This window comes from Tachyglossus aculeatus, chromosome X3 (genome assembly GCF_015852505.1).
Source record: "Tachyglossus aculeatus isolate mTacAcu1 chromosome X3, mTacAcu1.pri, whole genome shotgun sequence".
NCBI lineage: Eukaryota > Metazoa > Chordata > Mammalia > Monotremata > Tachyglossidae > Tachyglossus > Tachyglossus aculeatus.
In genome coordinates, this window is record NC_052099.1 from 9828373 (window position 1) to 9847421 (window position 19049).

The 19049-nt window shown below is 42.0% G+C and overlaps 1 protein-coding gene across 5 annotated transcripts in view; it reads left to right on the top strand.

The window, feature by feature from the left end:
* The window catches only part of FER (FER tyrosine kinase), a 300139-nt gene that overhangs the window by 108041 nt on the left and 173049 nt on the right, over positions 1 to 19049 (top strand). For 3 of the 5 annotated variants that reach the window (XM_038770433.1, XM_038770434.1, XM_038770437.1), the window contains exon 10: positions 5507 to 5602. The exons of the other annotated variants lie outside the window; for them this stretch is intronic. In XM_038770433.1, the coding sequence (XP_038626361.1) occupies positions 5507 to 5602 (96 nt within the window). The remainder of the gene's footprint in view (positions 1 to 5506; positions 5603 to 19049) is intronic. 5 annotated transcript variants of the gene reach the window in all.

A 19049-nucleotide genomic window follows, 5' to 3' on the forward strand; every position in this document is an offset into this window, starting at 1 on the left:
CTTTACTTCTGAACATAGTCTCAAAGCCCAGCTTCAGCCACTGTCTCAGCAGGAAGACAGTCCCGAATTGGTGTGAGGGAGAAGAGGCTTTAAGTCTGCCTAAGGTCTCTGCCCCCTCCGTCCGGCCCCATCTGTGCTGTCTTCCTCATGAGACCTGGTCAAAGAGGAGTAGCTGACCTTCAAGTGCATTTTGGGAAAGCTCTGGGATGGAGGTGGCATGAAGAGGGAATTGATTTCCATGCAGGGATTCAACATAATATTCTGGGCTATATCTGCCATTTTTTGTTGTTGTTGCTGTTGTTGATGTTATGATATTTGTTAAATGCTTACCATGTGCCAGACACTGTACTGAGAGCTGGGGTAGAGGCAAGGTAATGAGGTTGGACAGCAGTCCATGTCCCATGTGGGGCTGACAGCCTTAATCCCCATTTTACAGATGTGGTCACTGAGGCCCAAAGAAGTGAAGTGACTTGCCCAAGGTTCCACAGCTGAGAAGCACTTAGAATATGGTGCATCTTTGTATTTTATGTCATGGGGGTCTTCAGAATGGTGGGTATGACTGGAAGTTGATCAGTAGATGATAAACACTAAAGACTAAAGAAAAAATCCTTCCAGTAGAATGACAGTATGTGAACTAATTAGGCCCAGAATGTCTTGTAGAGCAATAAGTTGAATGATTCAATCCTCCTTGTCAGTAAGGAGGGTGGGAATTTCAGCCATTCCCCATTGACTTCATGCTTATGCTAATTTCCTTTTAGGCCTAACCTCTTCAACTTGTAATTTCCTGTTCCTGTTTGGTTAAATGCAAGGGAAATGTTGGATGAGAAGAAAGAAATGGTTGTGGGTATTGAGAGAGTGTGTGTGTGTGTGTGTGTGTGTGTGTGTGTGTGTGTGCGCGCGCGCAAATATGGTGGAATGCTTGCTTCTATTTTTCTGGGGAATAACTGGCTTTTGCAGCATTGTACTGTATCTCCAAGCTTACAAACCAGTTGAAAAATAAAATTCTTTGTTGCATGTATTTTCTGTATTTGTTGAGCAACAGAAAAAGAACCAAACTGTGCCTCATTTTTCACTGTTGCTTTCCAAAAAAGTAAAATATATTTCCAATAAATCATTTTGAAATTACAAGTTATAACCTAATATTCTGTGAAAATGGTATTAACTCTTTTTAGGGAAGGTTGGCTTAAAAACCAGTTTTCTAGTGTGGATCGTGTTTGAACTCTCAGAAGGGTTCCCCTCAGGACTGATTTAAAAATTGAATGTTTGAAACACATGAAATTGCACTTGTCCTTGACAAGAAAACAAGGCAACCCAAAAATTAGGGTTGCTAAAAGAACCAAACGGGACATTTAGTTAGCAGTTGAATGGAACAGAGATAGTGTAACAAATGCAGGAAAAAGTCTAAGACCAGAAGGTGTAAAAGGAATTCTGAGATGCTGAATAATTCAAAAGAGAAATGAGGGATTTTAGGCAAGGGATAACTTGATAAGAATTGTGAACGCAAAAGACAATTTATAGAGCAGCAAATTAGATTCATTGAATGGGGAAATATATTAGGGGTCAGTTACAGATATGGAAAAAGTTGTGAAGATTATTCTTCAGGATAGATATAATTGAGCTTTGCAATGGAATATTCAGAAAAGAACAGGATTCTACTATTTCCCCCGTCCTCTAATGTACTTTAATGTTGGTCTCCACCATAGAATGTTTACTCCTTGTAGGCAGGGATTGCATCTTCCAACTCTGTTGTATTATCCTTTCCCAAGCCCTTAGTATTCATTCATTCATTCATTCAGTTGTATTTACTGAGTTCTTAATGTGTGCAAAGCACTGTACTAAGCACTTGGGAAAGTATAATATAACATTAGACACATTTCCTGCCACAATGAGCTTACATAATACAGTGCTCTGCACACCCTGTGTAAGTAATCAATACTATTGGTTGACCACTTAGTATTGATTAAGGATTGATTGATTATGGTGCAGAGCACCATATAAGCACTTGGAAGAGTACAGTATAACAGAGTTGATAGACAAGTTACCTGCCCACATGAATACCACTGATTGGTTGTCTCAGAGGGGAGAGTGGAAAGAGTGTCTTGGAAGTAGTTTGAGGTAATAATGGGCTCAGAACCCTGAGTGATAAGTGAAGTGGAAGAGAATCATAGTTATCCTCTCAAATGGGGGTTGGCAACAGTTTTGTGCCAAACAAAATGAAACCTACGAGCAGTGGAAGCACCAAGAGCCAATTGTACACTTTAAACGCACGTGAATGTAACTTCACTGTGAGTAGAATGGTTTTAAATGCCTCATCCCCCCATGATCAGACAGTTCTGCTCAGCAGTCACTGTGCCAGAATAATACTCTGTCCTCAGGGTGGCCTAGTTTTATGAGGCCCCTTCCAGCCCACAGCACTTAGGTGCATATCCTTAATTTATAAATTTATATTAATGTCTGTCTCCCCTTGTAGACTGTAAGCTTATTGTGGACAGGGAATGTGTCTATGACTTCTGTTATGTTGTACTCTCCCAAGTGCTTAGAACAGTGCTTTGCACACAGTAAGCATTCAATAAATATGATTGATACATGACATGATTACTTCACCGCTGCACCTATACTGTGTTGCTGATTGAGAGCAATAGCTGTTGGTGCCAATGGGGCAGGGAAGGGGCGGAAAGGGGGAAATAAAGGAAGGTTAATCTCTTGTCCCTTTTCTCTTCCTTCCCCTCCTCTCTCCCAAGGGTGGCGAAAGGGGAATGCCCACACAGCCAGGTGTTGACAGTCAGTCAGTGGTATTTATTGAGTGCTTGGTCTGTGGAGAGAAAGCAGTGAGGTAAGGTAGGAGGAAGGGAGAGCTGGTTGAATCCTTAAAGCCGATGGTAAGGAGTTTGTGTTTGAGGTGATGGATGGGCAACCATTGAATGTTTTGGAGGAACGGGGAGGAGAAAAATGTTCCAGGCAGCAGAGTTAAGTAAGGACTGGAGAGGGGAGAGACAGGAGGCAGGGAGGACAGCAGGAAGGCTGATGCAGTAGTCAGGGCAAGATAGGGTAAGTACTTGGATCATCATGGTAATAGTTTGGAGAGAAAAGGGTTTTTCTAGAGATGTTTTGAAGGTAGAATGGATAGGATTTTGTGAGAGGTGACAGATTTTGGCTTTCCTGTTCCAGTGTGGGGGTAAGGGAAGGGTATTCTGGGGCTTTAGGGTGACTATCTCAGACCTGCTCCTGCTTCAGCCCTTCCTTCGGCTGCTCCGAAGAGCAGCCGGACCTGCGGGAACCTCCAGGATGGGAAGGATTCCTCTCAGCAAAAGGATGGAACATGGTTGAGGATTTGCCAGGTAGGGGACCAGGTCTTTGGCCTTCTGGGGGGTCAGTGTCCACTCACTCTACACAGTGGAGAGCCCCAAGTTGGCTCCCTGTTACTGACAGGTACTTGTGTGTATGTGGCTGGTGGGGGGAGGTCTTGCTTGTTGCTGACTCTCCCACCCTTTGGCAGCCATAGTCCGGATGGAGCCCAGCAGCCCCGTGCCATCTGCTGGAGCCTTTAGGTAGTTGGCAGTGGTGGTACCATGCATGGCAGTTGCTAAGCATATTGCAGGGCTCTCTTCTCTTAGCCCAAGGCCCTGTGTGGTGGCATTAACTGTCTCCTTCCTCCTCTCTGGCTCCCGAGGCACATTTGGTTTGAAGAAGGACCACGTAGGGCTCCAAGGCCGTAGGTTGCTGACATCTGCTCTGAAGCATCCTGGCAAAATGGCTAGCGATACCAGTTTGCATGTCAGGAGGCCTCTTGAAAAAAGAAAGGAAAATGATTGGACTCTTACAAGACTGAACTCACTGGTTTGCAAGTTGATTTTTTTTCAATGGGATGATGATTGTAATAGATTTCCCATTTCCTACACTGATTTATGTTTGGGTTGAAGTGCAGAGGAGGTGAAAGGAAGTGGAGAATCAACATGAATTATTAAGGTCCTTAGTCAGAGGTACAGGTGGATGCAACTCTGTAATCAAGCTTTAGTATTTTTTTTTAAACATGTCTGTGGTTTTGTTTATTTTGCCCAAGTGCTGCTTAGATTCCAGAAAACCTTTTCCTGGTAAAAAGTAGAGGCTTTGTGGTTCTGTTAAGTCCTTACTGTGTGCTACACTCTGTATTAAGCACATGGGGGTAGATACAGGAAAATTCAGTCCAAGCACAGTCCCTGCCCAACCTTGAGGCTCACAGTTTTAGAACAGGTATTGAATCACCATTTTACAGGTGAGGAAACTGAGGCCCACCAAGATCACCCAGCAGAGGAGTGGCAGAGTCCAGATTAGATCCCAGGTCCTTTTACCCCAGCCCGATGCTCTTTTCACTAGGCCACCCTGCTTCTTAATTACTAACATTTAAAAAGTGTTTCCAAGAAAAAAATAATTTAATTCTTTTTAAGCATTTAGGCTAACAATCATATCTCTTTTTCTCTTTGCCCAATAATTACTGCCCCAAAGGGTCAGAAACACAATTTATAATCAATCGATCATATTTATTTAAGTGCTTACTGTGTGCAGAATAGTATACTAAGAGTTTAGGAGAGTACACTATAATGAGGGATTTCCTTACAGTAGGAACTGGAAGATTTTGGAGAGAAGAGATATAATAAAGGATTTTTTTACATTAAAACATAAATTTATTTTCAAGTGGACTGCTATTTCTAGTTCTCCATTCTAGTTTTTCAGTTCAGAAAAAAGAAAACAGGGATGTTGCTCAGGAATCAAGCAGGGAAAACATTTGTATGTTTGTTCTTTTTTGTAAATGGCATTTGTTAAGCACCTACTATGTGCTAGGCATTGCATTAAGCACTGGGGTAGATACGAGCTAATCAGTTTGAACACAGTCCATGTCCCACATGGGGCTCACAGTCTCAATCCTTATTTTTCAGATGGGATAACTGAGGCCCAGAGAATTTAAGTGACTTGCCCAAGGTCACACAGCTGACAAGTGGCAAAGCAGAGATTAGAACACAGATCTGTCTTGCTCCCAGGCCTGGGCTCTGTCCACTAGGCCACGCTGCTTCTCATACAGTTCCAACAAGCATCCTGATGCAACTTTTGGAAACAGAATACTGGGATGGTTATTCTTTTGGTCTGATTTAGGAATGGCATTTCTTTATTTTCTTTGTATTTATGAAAGTGTTCAACCCAGGGTGGTGGATGGCTTGTAGAACTTCCTAGTCAGCAGGGGGAGACAGAGCTATTTGATGATAAGTGGTTCTCTTGTGCCTCCTTATCTTGATTTTACTTGCGGGGAGACAGAGCTATTTGATGATAACTGGTTCTCATGTGCCTCCTTGTCTTGATTTTACTTGGGGAAGCCTTTCTGTTGAAAGCTCTTCTTCCAACAGACCCTTTTAAGTGATTCCCACCCAACCTTAGTACTCAAAAACGGGCACTATAGTGGACCAGCTATAACTATTGCTTAGTTAGCTCCATAATGGCATTTACCCATAAATACACTAAATGCTGTTGTCTGCAGGCTACAGCTCAGGATGAACTTTGTAGACACTGTGCACAGAAAGAGTGTGCCGAGGCTGGCTGTGTCCCTTCTACTTCCAAGGCAGCGAGAGAACAGGTAAGAGAAAGATCAGCTCTAATAATAATTAATAATTACGGTATTTGTTAAGCACTTACTGTATGCCAGGCACTGTACTAAGCGCTGGGGTGGATCTAAGCAAATCAGGTTGGACACAGACCTTGTCCCACATAGGGCTCACAGTCTCAATTCCCATTTTACAGATGAGGTAACTGAGGCCCAGAGAAGTGAAGTGACTTGGCCAAGGTCACACAGCAGACAAGTGGCGGAGCCGGGATTAGAGCCTATGACCTTCTGACTCCCAAGCCCATGATCTATCCAGTACACCATGCTGCTTCTTACACTTGTCTGCTGTGTGACCTTGGACAAATCACTTAATATGTCTGTGCCTCAGTTACCTCATCTGTAAAATGGGGATTAAGACTGTGAGCCCCATATGGAACATGGATTGTGTCCCGCATGGTTTTCTGACACAACCTAGTGAATTTAGGGATTTGGGGAGCTACAGTTTATTTGAAAGAGAAGAGGAGAAAATTACCTTGAGGTTTGAGTTAGATTTTTTTTTTCCCATGGTATTTGTTAAGCATTTACATGCCAGTCACTGTATTAAGTGCTGGGGTACGTACAAGATAATCAGGTTGATATCCTTCTGGCCACTCATTCTCAGTCTCTTTTGTGGGCTCCTCCTCTGCCTCCCACCCCCTAACTGTGGTAGTCCCTCAAGGCTCAGTTCTGGGTCCCCTCCTTTTCTCCACCTACACCCACTCCCTTGGAGAACTCTTTTGCTCACATGGCTTCAACTACTTCCTCTATACAGGTGATTCCCAAATCTCTAGTTTCAGCCCCAGTGTGTGTGTGTGTGTGTGTGTGTGTGTGTGTGTCTCTCTCTCTCTCTCTCTCTCTCTCTCTTTCCTCATGCTTTCAGAACATCTCTACTTGGATGTCCCACCGACACCTCAAACTTAACATGTCCAAAAACAGAACTCCTTATCTTCCCACCCAAACCCCATCCTCCCCTTGACTTTTTTGCCACTGTAGACCTCACCACCATCCTTCCTGTCTCACAAGCCCATAACCTTGGTGTTGTCTTCAACTCCTCCCTCTCACTCAACCACATATTCAATCTGTCACCAAATCCTGTTGTTTCAACTTTCCCAACATTGCTAAAACCTGCCCTCTCCTCTCCACCCAAACTGCTACCATGTTAATCCAAGCATTTATCCTATCCTGCCTTGACTACTGCATCAGCCTCCTTCAGCCCCACATCATTTATATGCTTCCTGCCTTCTGTCTCTCCCCATCCTAGTCCATACTTCATTCTTTTTCCCAGATCATTTTTCTGCAAAAAATGTTCAGCCCATGTTTCTTCACTCCTCAAGAAACTCCAGTGGTTGCCCATCCACTTCTGCCTCAAACAGAAACTCCGTACCGTTGGCCTTAAAGCACTCAATCACCTTGCCTCCTCCTACCTTATCACACTGCTTCATACTACAGCCCCGCCCGCACACTTCACTCCTCTAATGCCAACCTACTCACTGTACCTAGATCTCATCTCTAGTGACCAACCCCTCTTCCACATCCTGACTCTGTCCCTGTTCATATCCGACAGTTACTCTCCCTCGCTTTCAAAGCCTTATCAAAAGCACATCTCCTCCAAGAGGCCTTCCCTGACTAGCCCTCATTTCCTCTTCTTCCCCTCCCTTCTGCATAGCCCTTGCACTTGTATTTGCTCCCCTTATTCACCCCTCCCTCAGCCCCTCAGCACTTAGAACAGTGCTTTGCACATAGTAAGCGCTTAATAAATGCCATTATTATTATTATTATTATTATGTACATATCCATAATTTATTTTTATTCATGCTGCTTCTCTACTTTTACTTATTTTACTTATTTTGTGTTCATTCTGTAGTTCCAAAATGTTTTTAGTATATATGTGATCTGTGTAGTTAAACTTCAGTGGATACAACTATTTATTTGTGTTTGAGAAAATAGACATCCTTTTTTTGTTGTTCCTTGAATATTGTAAACAATTTGGGCTTTAAAATATGAGCAGAAATTCGAAACACTTGTGCTAGTGTGAAAGCAAATTCTAGTGAAGCAAATAAAAAATGTCACCCCAGCTGCAGCTCTGCAGGTGAGTGGAAAGCCAGAGGGAGAAAAATCGAATGACCTTGGCACTGCTGAGCTTTGAAAATTGTTGTTCTTGTTGTCGGCATAACCAAAGCTCCTGCTGAGTGAAAGGATCTCTGGGACTAGACCTGTGTCACTGTAAACGGGTTTTGTGGAAAGGTGTTGCTGTAGCTAAAGAGAGCTACTAAAAATCAGAGGAGAAAATGAGTGATGCAGAAGTATATCCTTTTTACCAAATGCAACAAGACTCATGAGCTGTCTAATCAGTTTTTAGACCCATTGTCCCAAATGATGTACTCTGGGTATTTATCACTAGTGATATTCTCACTTCAGTTGAAGCAAAATGGTATTTTACAAATGTGAAGTAGGTCATTATAAACCAGGAATTTCTGCTGACGCTAGTTACTAAATAGCCCAAAGTAGCTGCTGACTGGCATAGAAATCTTTGTCTTATCCTGGATTGTCACCTGGTAAGCAGAAGGTATTATCTCTGTAGCCTTTCACACTCACAGGCTTGTCAGGAGAATAATAGTAATGACCATGGAATTTATTAAGCACTTACTATGTGCCAAGCACTGTTCCTGTTCCATATGGGAATTACAGTCTAAGGGGGAGGGGGGGGGGACCAATATTTCATCCCCATTTTACAGATGAGGATACTGAGAAGTTGATTTGCCCAGACTCACACAGCAGACGAGTGGTTGAATAGGGAATAGAACTCAGGTGTCCTGATTGCCAGCCCTGTGCTCTTTCCACTGGGCCATACTGCTTCTCACTAAGATTGAACCAAAGTCAAACCTACAGAGGTGCAGTAGGCAGCTTGAAGGGAGAAAAGATATACTTTTTGGCAAGTGGCATAAATCTGTATATTTTCAGGAGAAGAATCTTTACCTAGATCATTTTTTATTATCATTTCATGAGCTACCAGCCAGCAGAAATGGTGGAAGCAGGATTGTCTCATGGTAAAATGTACACTTAATGAGAGAGGAATATTAATGAATAAGAGTATTACTAAAATGATAACAGCTAAATTTTGAAGAATTCTTAAGTGGGCTTATGAAACATTGAAGTCACTTGAAAATTTAAATGGCTGGGCTATATAAGCTCCTGTTATTACTTTGCAGAACTTCGTAATATGTGGCACAGTAATGAAGATTAAAAGGGTTGATTTACCTTATTGCTCCAAAGCCAAGAAGAACTGTGAGGGTAGGGCATTTTTAGCATCCAGTAACAGAGAGGCAACTGCAAATAGCTATCTAAGCCCTTACACCCATAGATTGACAGTTGAGGCCACCTAACTTGATCCTTGCGATTGAAATGGGTGAAACCTTCAATCAGTCAGTTGTATTTATTGAGCAGTTACTGTGTTCAGAGCACTGTACTGAGTGCTTGGGAGAGTACAACATAACTGAGTTGGTAAACACGTTATCCCTGACCTCTGTGAGGATACAGTTTAGAGTGGGGAGACAGACGATATAAACAAATAAATTATGCATAAATTATGCACTGATGTACTGTGGGGCTGAGGGAGGGGTGAATAAAAGGAGCAAATCCAAGTGCAAGGTCGATGCAGAAGGAAGTGGGAGAAGAGGAAATGAGGGCTTAGTCAGGGAATGTCTGTTGGAGGAGATGTGTTTTAATAAGGCTTGTAAGGTGGGGAGAGTGATGACCTGTTGGATGTGAAGAGGGAGGCCATTCCAGGCCAGAGGCAGGTCATGGGCAAGGTGTTGGCAGCAAAGTAGAAGAGCTTGACATAGAGCGAGTAGGTTGGCTTTAGAAGAGTGAAGAGTGTGGGCTGGGTTGTAGTAGGAAATAGGGAGGGAAGGTAAGAGGGGGCAAGATGATCGAGTTCTTTAAAGCTTGTGGTAAAGGGATTTTGTTTGATATGGAGGTGGATGGGCAGCCACTGGAGGTTCTTGAGGACTGGGGAAACTTGAACTGAATGTTTTTGTAGAAAAATGATCTGGGCAGCAAAGTGAAGCATGGACTGAAGTGGAGGGAAACAGGAGATAGGGAGGGCAGCAAGGAGGTTGATGCAGTAGTCAAGGCAGGACAGAAAGATTGCTTGGATTAATGTGGTAGCAGTGTGGATGAAGAGGAAAGGGTGGGACTTTAGCGATTTTGTGAAGGTTGACCTGACAGGATTTGGTGACAGTTTGTATATTTGAGTTGAATGAGAGGAGTCGAGGAGAACACCCAAGTTTATGGGTTTGTGAGGCAGAGGCCTTGTTTGGTTCTGGATAAAGTGCAAAAAGCATGATTTTTGTTTGTTTCCCAACATATTACTGTGCTTCCTCTTTTGTTTTTGTTTTAAGGTATTTATTAAACACTTCATATGTGCCAGGCAGTGTACTGAGCGTTGGGGTTGATACAATACAATTGGTTTGGACACAGTCTCTGTCCCACATAGGGCTCACAGTTTTAATCCTCATTTTATAGATGAGGTAACCGAGGCACAGAGAAATGAAGTGACTTGCTCAAGGTCACCCAGCACATGAGGGACCGATCCAGGATTAGACCCCATCCAGGTCCTCTGATTCCCAGGCCCGAGCTCTTTCCACTAGGCTGCACTGCTCGAAGCAGTGTGTCCTTGCGTGTGTGTGTGTCCCCTTCAGTCAATAAATAGTGTTTTTTGAGCAACTTCTGTGGGCAGAACACTGGACTAAGTGCTTGGCAGAGTTCAAAGTAAGAGTGTACTGTGAGAAGCAGGATGGCATAGTGGATAGAGCATGGGCTTGGGAGTCAGAAGGACCTAGGGTCTAATCCTGGCTCTGCCACTTGTCTGCTTTGTTACTCTGGGTAAGTCACTTCACTTCTCTAGGCCTTAGGTACCTCATCTGTAAAATGGGGATTTAGTGTGAGCCCCACATGGGACAGGGACTGTTTCCAACCTGATTAGCTTGTATGTACCCCAGTGCTTAGTATAGTGCCTGGTACATAGTAAGTGCTTAACAGATTCCATTAAAAAAAAACCCAAAACACAGAGTTTGTAGACACATAATGAGTTTCCAATCTGAGGACTCACTTTTTCTCCATGTCTCTCTCTCTGTCCCCCAGAGTTGGTCTCCAGCAGAGGTTCTACTTTACTTCTGCTCTACCTCTTGTAAATATACATAAATTGTAAAAAGCTGGAGCAAGGAATGGAAGTTGTATATATTTAAAGAAAGACAAGAGGAGTGACTAATAAGGTGACTTGGAAACAGACAAGAGAAACACATTTAAGATTGGGATAAAAGTAAAGAAAAAATCCTTCTTTTGGAATTTCAAGCAGGCACTGTAGGATAGTTAGTGGTGAGGGGAAGGAAATTTAGGCAAACTCCTTCCCTCATTTGCATTACGTCTATCTGAGGTTTGAAGTGTGGGCTATTGCTCCTCCTTCAGCCCGCTTTGATAGTATGCTCAGGTATTCGCTTTGGGGACCATTGAAGATGAATGTGAAGTCATATGCTTTAATTCTGGGCTTGCAGTACAAGGGAATGGAGAGGCTCTGGCTGCTGGCGAGAAGCAAGAAGCAATGGTGTCAATAATAATAGTAATAATAATTGTATTTGTTAAGCATGTACTATGTGCCAGGCAATGTTCTAAGCCCTGGGATGGATACAGGCAAATTAGATTGGACAGAGTCCCTATCCCACATGGGGCTCAAAATCTTAATCCCCATTTTACAGATAATGGGGATTATCTGTAATCTGTAATTCACTGAGGTCCAGTGAAGTGACCTGCCCAAGGTCACACAATAGACCTGTGGCAGAGCGGAATTAGAACTCAGATTCTTCTGTCTCCCATGCCCATGCTCTGACCAGTAGGCCATGCCACTTTTCTGGGTACATGAGAGTGTGGGTAATGGCTAAAAGAGCTGGAGCAGGAAGTAGCATACTACAGCCTACCACTATTGCAGCAGAGTAATTTTCATATTGAAGTGGCTCTTCTGGAATTTGGGTTTTACCAGAACTTAGTTCTGACCCATTCTTTTTTTTTTTCTTTTCATCCCTGCATTTAGAGGGAGTGGGAAAGGTTGAAGGGGCACGGAATGTGTCTACCAACTTTGTTGTGAGGTACCCTCCCAAGCGCTCTGCACACAGTAAACGCTCAAATATGATAAATTATTTTTCCATTCTGAACATAGGCAGTGACTACATGGGGGCAAAGGGAGGGTTGCCCACTTGAGGTTTGCCTAGTAGAAAGAGAACAGGCCTGGAAGTCAGAGAACCTGGACTCTGATCTCAGCTCTGCCCCTTGTCTGCTAGGTGACCTCGGACAAGTCACTTACCTTCTGTGCCTCAGTTTCCTAAGAAAATGGGGGTCTAATCCCTGTGCTCAATCCCCCTTAGACTCTGAGCCCAATATGGGATGGGGACTGTGTCCAATTTGAATGTGCCATCTCTACTCCGGTGCTTAATAGAGTACTTGGCACATAGTAAACACTTAGCAAGCACCACAGTTATCATTATTATTATCATCATTATTATTTATTACTTTCATCATCTTTTTTTTCCCCTCCTCCCATTTCCTTTCCTCCTTCTCCTTCACCTGTTTTCTTCTTTGCCCTATTTTCTTTCCTCATCTCCTCAAAGTCCCGTTCCTCTGAATGCTCTAGCCCAAGTGCTCTCCATTGCATGGAATAATGGAAAGTTGTCATCTTTGAAGGGATAGAGCATATCTTAAATCCAAAGTGAACTTGGTTTTAGAGCCACATTATTTCCGCAATTTTAGGGATTAGATGACATATTTTTCTTATTTTAAAATAAACCTTCGAAAACATCAGTGAAAACTACGATCTTAGAGTTTGATGTAATGTAAATTTTCTGTACCATCACACAGCCCCAAATACAAAATGAATAAAGAAAATATTCTTGCAGAGGGTGTCGGCAAAAGAAACTTTGCACCAGCTGTAAAATTGAAAGTTTAAAATTTCTACCACAGTTTTCCATAAGTTCATCTCTTTCTGTTAATTACACGTTTGAACATGTTTGCTTTCTTGATCTGTGTACTTCATTTGTAGCACTATGCAATCATTGATTTGCTGTCATCTTAATTTGGGGAAATGAAAACATTGTCTAAACCAAGGGAAAAAAATCCAATTACACAGTAACAGCAATAATGGTATTTGAATTAACAGTCCATTTAACTATTAAGACAGCCATCCCACCCAGATTCCTTCATTTAAATCTGCCTCTGATGTCTTGTTAAGGGAATTGCATTTTTGTGAAATTACATATCTAATGTTAATGCACAGAATGACTTTAATGAGCTAGCAGTGACCTGTTGGCAAACAGAAACAAATTTAAAATTATAACTGAGCTCTGAGAGAAGAACCAAATGGGTTTTACTCTGTCCAGTGAAGTACTGTATTATTCTGTAATGTAAAAGCTAAACTGGTTTGGAGAATATTTTCTTTGCTATCCAAACAGTACCGATTGTGTTTAAGTGTAAGATGTCTGTTTTACAGAGATAACTGACCATATCTTTCTAACATGTTTTAAAGTGGAATACAATCGCTAACTGTTCATATGTAAATTGTTTTTTTTCATAACTTCTAATTGTGGAAGTGAGGCCCTGAAGCTCTGCGAGACCTCAAATGTCTTGTCCACTATTCAAGATGGAATTTTCCAGAACATCTTAATTGGATTTTTACTTGATTCATTTGTTACAAAGAGTATGTTTAAAATCAGTTGCTTTTTGTTGTATTATTTGTTCTATACAGTGAACCCTGTAATTCGACTATGGGACTTATTTAGTGATGATACTCTGCTATGTATTAAATTGTCCTGTTCAAATTTTTTATCCTTCACATTTGGACTGACTTAGAATTCAAATTTTCAAAATTTTCCTGCAATAGCATTCTTCTTTTAGCATTCTTTTGGAATATCACTATTGAATTTTAACCCACATCCCTTACACCCATGACTTAAGCACATCCCTTCTTTTCTCCCTCAATTTATCAACTTTATTGATGAACTTGAATAGAGTGATGTAAGCCCACTTCAGTTAGCCTTAGGTAATAATAGATGTATTTACCATAGATGACAGATCTCTAGTCTGTTAGCACAAGATGCCTTTTGGCTGAATGAATGAATGAATGAATAAACCCATTTATTACTCTATTTATTTTACTTGTACATATCTATTCTATTTATTTTGTTAATATGTTTTGTTTTGTTCTCTGTCTCCCCCTTCTAGACTGTGAGCCCACTGTTGGGTAGGGACCGTCTCTATATGTTGCCAACTTGTACTTCCCAAGCGCTTAGTACAGTGCTCTGCACACAGTAAGCGCTCAATAAATATGATTGATTGATGGAATGAGATGTGAAAAAACAACTCCTTGAAAGTTATGTTTACATATGCACACACAAAAACATCTGAATCAAAATCTTTTATAATTGCTATTTGATTGGTTGGCTAATTTTTTGGTCAATTTTATGATTTTGAGGTGGTATTAAATGCAATCTTACATTATATCCAATGAGAAACTATACTTAATTTCATGCTCTAATTTTGTGGAATGACTCAAGAGTACTAACTAGAGTCTAGCAGTATACAATTGGTTCTCTTAACTTGTAATACTAATAATGATGTGCTAAGCACTGGGGTGGGTACCAGCCAGTGAGATCAGACACAGTACCTGTCCTACATGAGGCTTAGTCTTGGTAGGAGGGAGATCATGCATTTCATCCCAATTTTACAGATTAGGAAAATTAGGCAAAGTCAAGTTAAATGACTTGCCCAAGGACACATAGCAGGCAAGGGATTAGAACCCAGGTTCTTTGGACTTCCAGGCCTTTGCTCTATCCATTATTCATTCATTCAATAGAGAAGCAGCTTGGCTCAGTGGGAACAGCACGGGCTTGGAAGTCAGAGGTTGTGGGTTCTAATGCCGGCTACCCCACATATCTGCTGTGTGACCTTGGGCAAGTCACTTAATTTCTCTGAGCCTCAGTTACCTCATCTATAAAATAGGGATTAAGACTGTGAGCCCTGCATGGGACAACGTGATCACCTTGTATCCTCTCCAGCGCTTAGGACAGTGCTTCTCACATAGCGCTTAACAAATACCATCATTATTATTATTATTCAGTAGTATTTTTTGAGCGCTTACTGTGTACAGAACACTGTACTAAGCACTCGGGAAGTACAAATCGGCAACATATAGAGACGGTCCCTACCCAGCAACGGGCTCACAGTCTAGAAGGCCATGCTGCTTCTAGGTCATGTAACAGTTTATTATGTTTTTCAATAAAAATTTTAAAAAGGCAAAAGAATGACCATTGGGATTTTGGTTACATGAGCCTACAAGCAGTAGAGCAAATCTCTGGAGTCACATGAACCAGCACCATGGAAATGGTTTATTCCTAACATAGAGCTTTGTACCTGAACAAACTTTTGCTTCCAGGCCAGGTGGATGACTAAACAAGAATGGAGACTCCACCATCTTCTTTGTTTTCTACCCCATTTCAGGGCATTATTACCCCAGCAGTAAGAAGTTCTTTCCTGCGTCCCACCAATAATTCTCCTGCATTAAGTCCATTCCTTTATCATTTTTCTGGTAATTACTTCTGAGGAGTATTTTATTTCTTATGATGTCTTTTTTTGGTTCCCTTTTGTTTTCACCTCATTAGCAATCTAAACTGGCCATGTTTGGTTGTATACTTCGGTTGGCTAGAATGTTGTTTACGAGCCTGTTTGGATCCAGAAATGCTGCAGTGTTGTAAGAAATGATTTGTGTACATGGGTTGGACACTGTGAATACTGATTTTTCCGTAACAATGGGTTTTGTGAAGCTACAACCTAACCTTCCCTCCCCCCTCCCCGTTTTAGTAAAAGTAGGTGTAATCTCACTAATTCGGGCACAGGAAAGATAACCAATTTTGTTGCATTAATGGTGGAATAAGACAAAGGGCCTATATTAATTAATTTCTAGATCAGTCATTAAACTCCCTTTTGTCATTAAGTTTAAAAAATGTGCCTGCCAGTACTGGATATGGTATACCTTCTGTCCTGGAAAGAAAAGAGAGGTATAGCAGAATTCACTGGGCCAGTGGGGAATAACCAAGGAGAGATATGTTTAAATGAATGATATTGGTTGAGCGCTTACTATGTGCCAAGCACTATGGTAGATACATGTGAATCAGATTGGACACTGTATGCCAAGAAGCTCTGGGGAAGATACCAAATAATCAGGTCCCACATGGGGCTCACAGTCTAAGTAGGAGAGAGAACAGGTATTGGATCCTCATTTTATAGATGAGGAAACTGAGGCACCAAGGAATTAAGTGCCTCGCCCAAAGTCCCAGGCCTGTGCTCTTTCCATTAGGCCATGCTAGTTTATTTTCTGTGCTGTTTTAGACCCCAGCAATTGTCTTCTGTTCGCCTGAATATTTCTCCCTACTCACTAAATTGGATTTTTAGGGAGGATCTGGGCAGAGATGCCATGACTTTATCAGCAAGTCTATAAGGGAAGTCTTAACTCATCTTTATTCAGGGCAGTAGGTGTAATTCATTGGTCTTTACAACAGGTTGGATTCTAGAAATCTTTGGGACAAATTTTGATCACCTCCTGGACTGTTGCTCAAACTTAAGCGTTGACTGGTCCCTTATCCATCACTGTAGTGGCTCTTAATGGAAAGAACATGGGCCTCTAAGTCAGAATTACTTGGGTTCTAATCCTGGCTCTGCCACTTTTTGTCAAGTACTTACTATGTTCCAGGCACTGTTCTAAGCGCTGGGATAGATGCAAGGTAATCAGGTTGGACTTGTCTGCTGTGTAACCTTGGGCAAATCACTTAAGTTCTCTGTGCTTCAGTTCCCTCATCTGTAAAATGGGAATTAAGACTGTGAGGCATATATGGGACAGGGACTGTCGAACCTGATTATCTTCTATCTACCCCATTACTTAGAACAATGCCTGGGACATTGTAAGTGCTTAATAAATACCACAATTACTATTATTACCATTATCTTTCCTGCCTGGTGTTGGTATCGTATTCACTAGGAGATGGCAGATGAAGCAGAAAGAAAGGGGACTGAAGTGCTCATGCCAGTTATTTCCCACTGAATGTCCTTCACTTCAAGTATGGTGAGAATTGGTACAGTGCAACTATCTCTTGAGAGTCTTTATCCTTAGTTTTGCTGTGTATTGTAGCTTCACGGTCTTTATTGACACGTGCACTTTTTAGCTCCATATGCAGTAGTTAGGTAAATGTACTGCAGTTTGAAGCAGTGTGCTATTTCAGGGAATAATGGGTGTTTTTTTCCCCCCAGAACTCAGAATAAATAAATCAGTCATACTTATTGAGCACTTACTGTGTGCAGAGCACTTGGCAGAATACAGTACAACAGAGTTGGCACACATGCTCCCTGCCCACAGTGAACTTACAGTATATAAGGGGAGACAGACATTAATATAAATTAAAGATATGTTCATAAGTGCTTGTGGGGCTGAGGGATAGGTGAATAAAGAGTGCAAATCCAAGTGCAGAAAATATAAAAGTAAAAAATAGGGATTCAGGTGTTTAACTGTTAGAAAATGTTAAATAATCCCTCTTTTCCCCTGTCTTGCTCTAGGATCATGTAGAATAAGGCCTTTGGCTTTTTAAAGAATACCATAGCCTAGGGAGTAAAGAACCTATTGCTCCCAGCTGAGTCTGATTTTGAGCCTCTGTAGGTCAGCTGAAAGCCATCAAGGAAGCCGTACATATGGAAACGGGGGTGGGGGGAGTGCACACATCTCCCTGGACGGATGGTATGGAGGGATTGAACCTGGAATGTTCTGGAAAGGCGCTCAGTATGCTAACTCCAAGGAGAAAGAACGGGAGGCTGAGGTATTGGTGCAGTTTGGAGGAGAAAGTGTCTCAAGCTGAATCAATACACCTGTTCATTCATTCAATCGTATTTATTGAGCACTTACTGTGTGCAGAGCACTGTACTAAGCGCTTGGGAAGTACAAGTTGGCAACATATAGAGACGGTCCCTACCCAACACTGGGCTCACAGTCTAGAAGGGGAAAACAGAGAACAAAACAAAACATATTAACAAAATAAAATAAATAAATAGAGTAATAAATACATACAAACATATATACATATATACAGGTGCTGTGGGGAGGGGAAGGAGGGGGAGAGAAAGGAAGGGGCTCAGTCTGGGAAGGCCTCCTGGTGGAGGTGAGCTCTCAGTAGGGCCTTGAGGGAGATCGGAGAGGAGGCTGATACAGTAATCCAGACGGGATAGGATGAGCGCTTGAATGAGCAGGGTAGCGGTTTGGATGGAGAGGAAAGAGCGGATCTTGGCAATGTTGTGGAGCTGAGACCGGCAGGTTTTGGTGATGGCTTGGTTGTGAGGGGTGTGCTCTGCACATAGTAAGTGCTCAATAAATACGATTGATGATGATGAGAGAGCGGAGTCGAGGATGACACCAAGGTTGCGGGCTTGTGAGACGGGAAGGATGGTAGTGCTGTCAACAGTGATGGGAAAGTCAGGGAGAGGGCAGGGTTTGGGAGGGAAGACAAGGAGTTCAGTCTTGGACATGTTGTTTTAGGTGGCAGGCAGACATCCAGATGGAGATGTCCTGAAGGCAGGAGGAGATGCGAGCCTGGAGGGAGGGAGAGAGAGCAGGGGCAGAGATGTAGCATTCCCAGAGAACGCTGTCCGTGGTTTGGGGTAACCTAGTGGTACTTTACAGGCACCTTAATCTACATTAAGTCTCTGTGCCTCTTTCTTGGCATACAGCTGTCTCCCAGAGACCTTTCCCTCTGCCTGGGCAAGGTCTCCCTTATCAATCAATGGTATTTATCAAGTGCTTACTATGTGCAGAGCACTGTATTGAGTTGGAAGACTGCTTAGTTAAGGTGATGAGCACACAATAAGTGCTCAAATACGATCGAATGAATACAATGCTAGCAGACATGTTTCTCTCCGCAATGAACTTAGTCTCCCTTTATAGGGGTAGTACTTATATAAGTCAGGAAACTATTTGGGCAATGAGTAACTGTGATCTTTATTTTTGCCAACTAGAAACTTGAATGCCTATATTTTTTTTTTTGAAAGAACAACCATTTCTCTATGTATAACAAGGGGGTATACTCTACCAGCTTTTTGGTTGCCTCACAGAGAAACTGTGAGGATTGAGAGAAAATGCTGTCTGTTCCTTGAAATAAAGTGTCTTTGTATAGCCAAGCATTTCAGTATTAGTCTGTCCATTAGAATGACTAGACTGTTCTTGAAGGCAGTTACTTCAGGGTGGTGATGGAGTAAATCCTTTTTTTAACTAAATGGCATCTTGTTGTTTTTATTGAAGGTGGTATACTTGTCTTTCAGAATTTAGTAAATGCCAGATTCTCTCCTAGCACTTAGTACAGTGCTC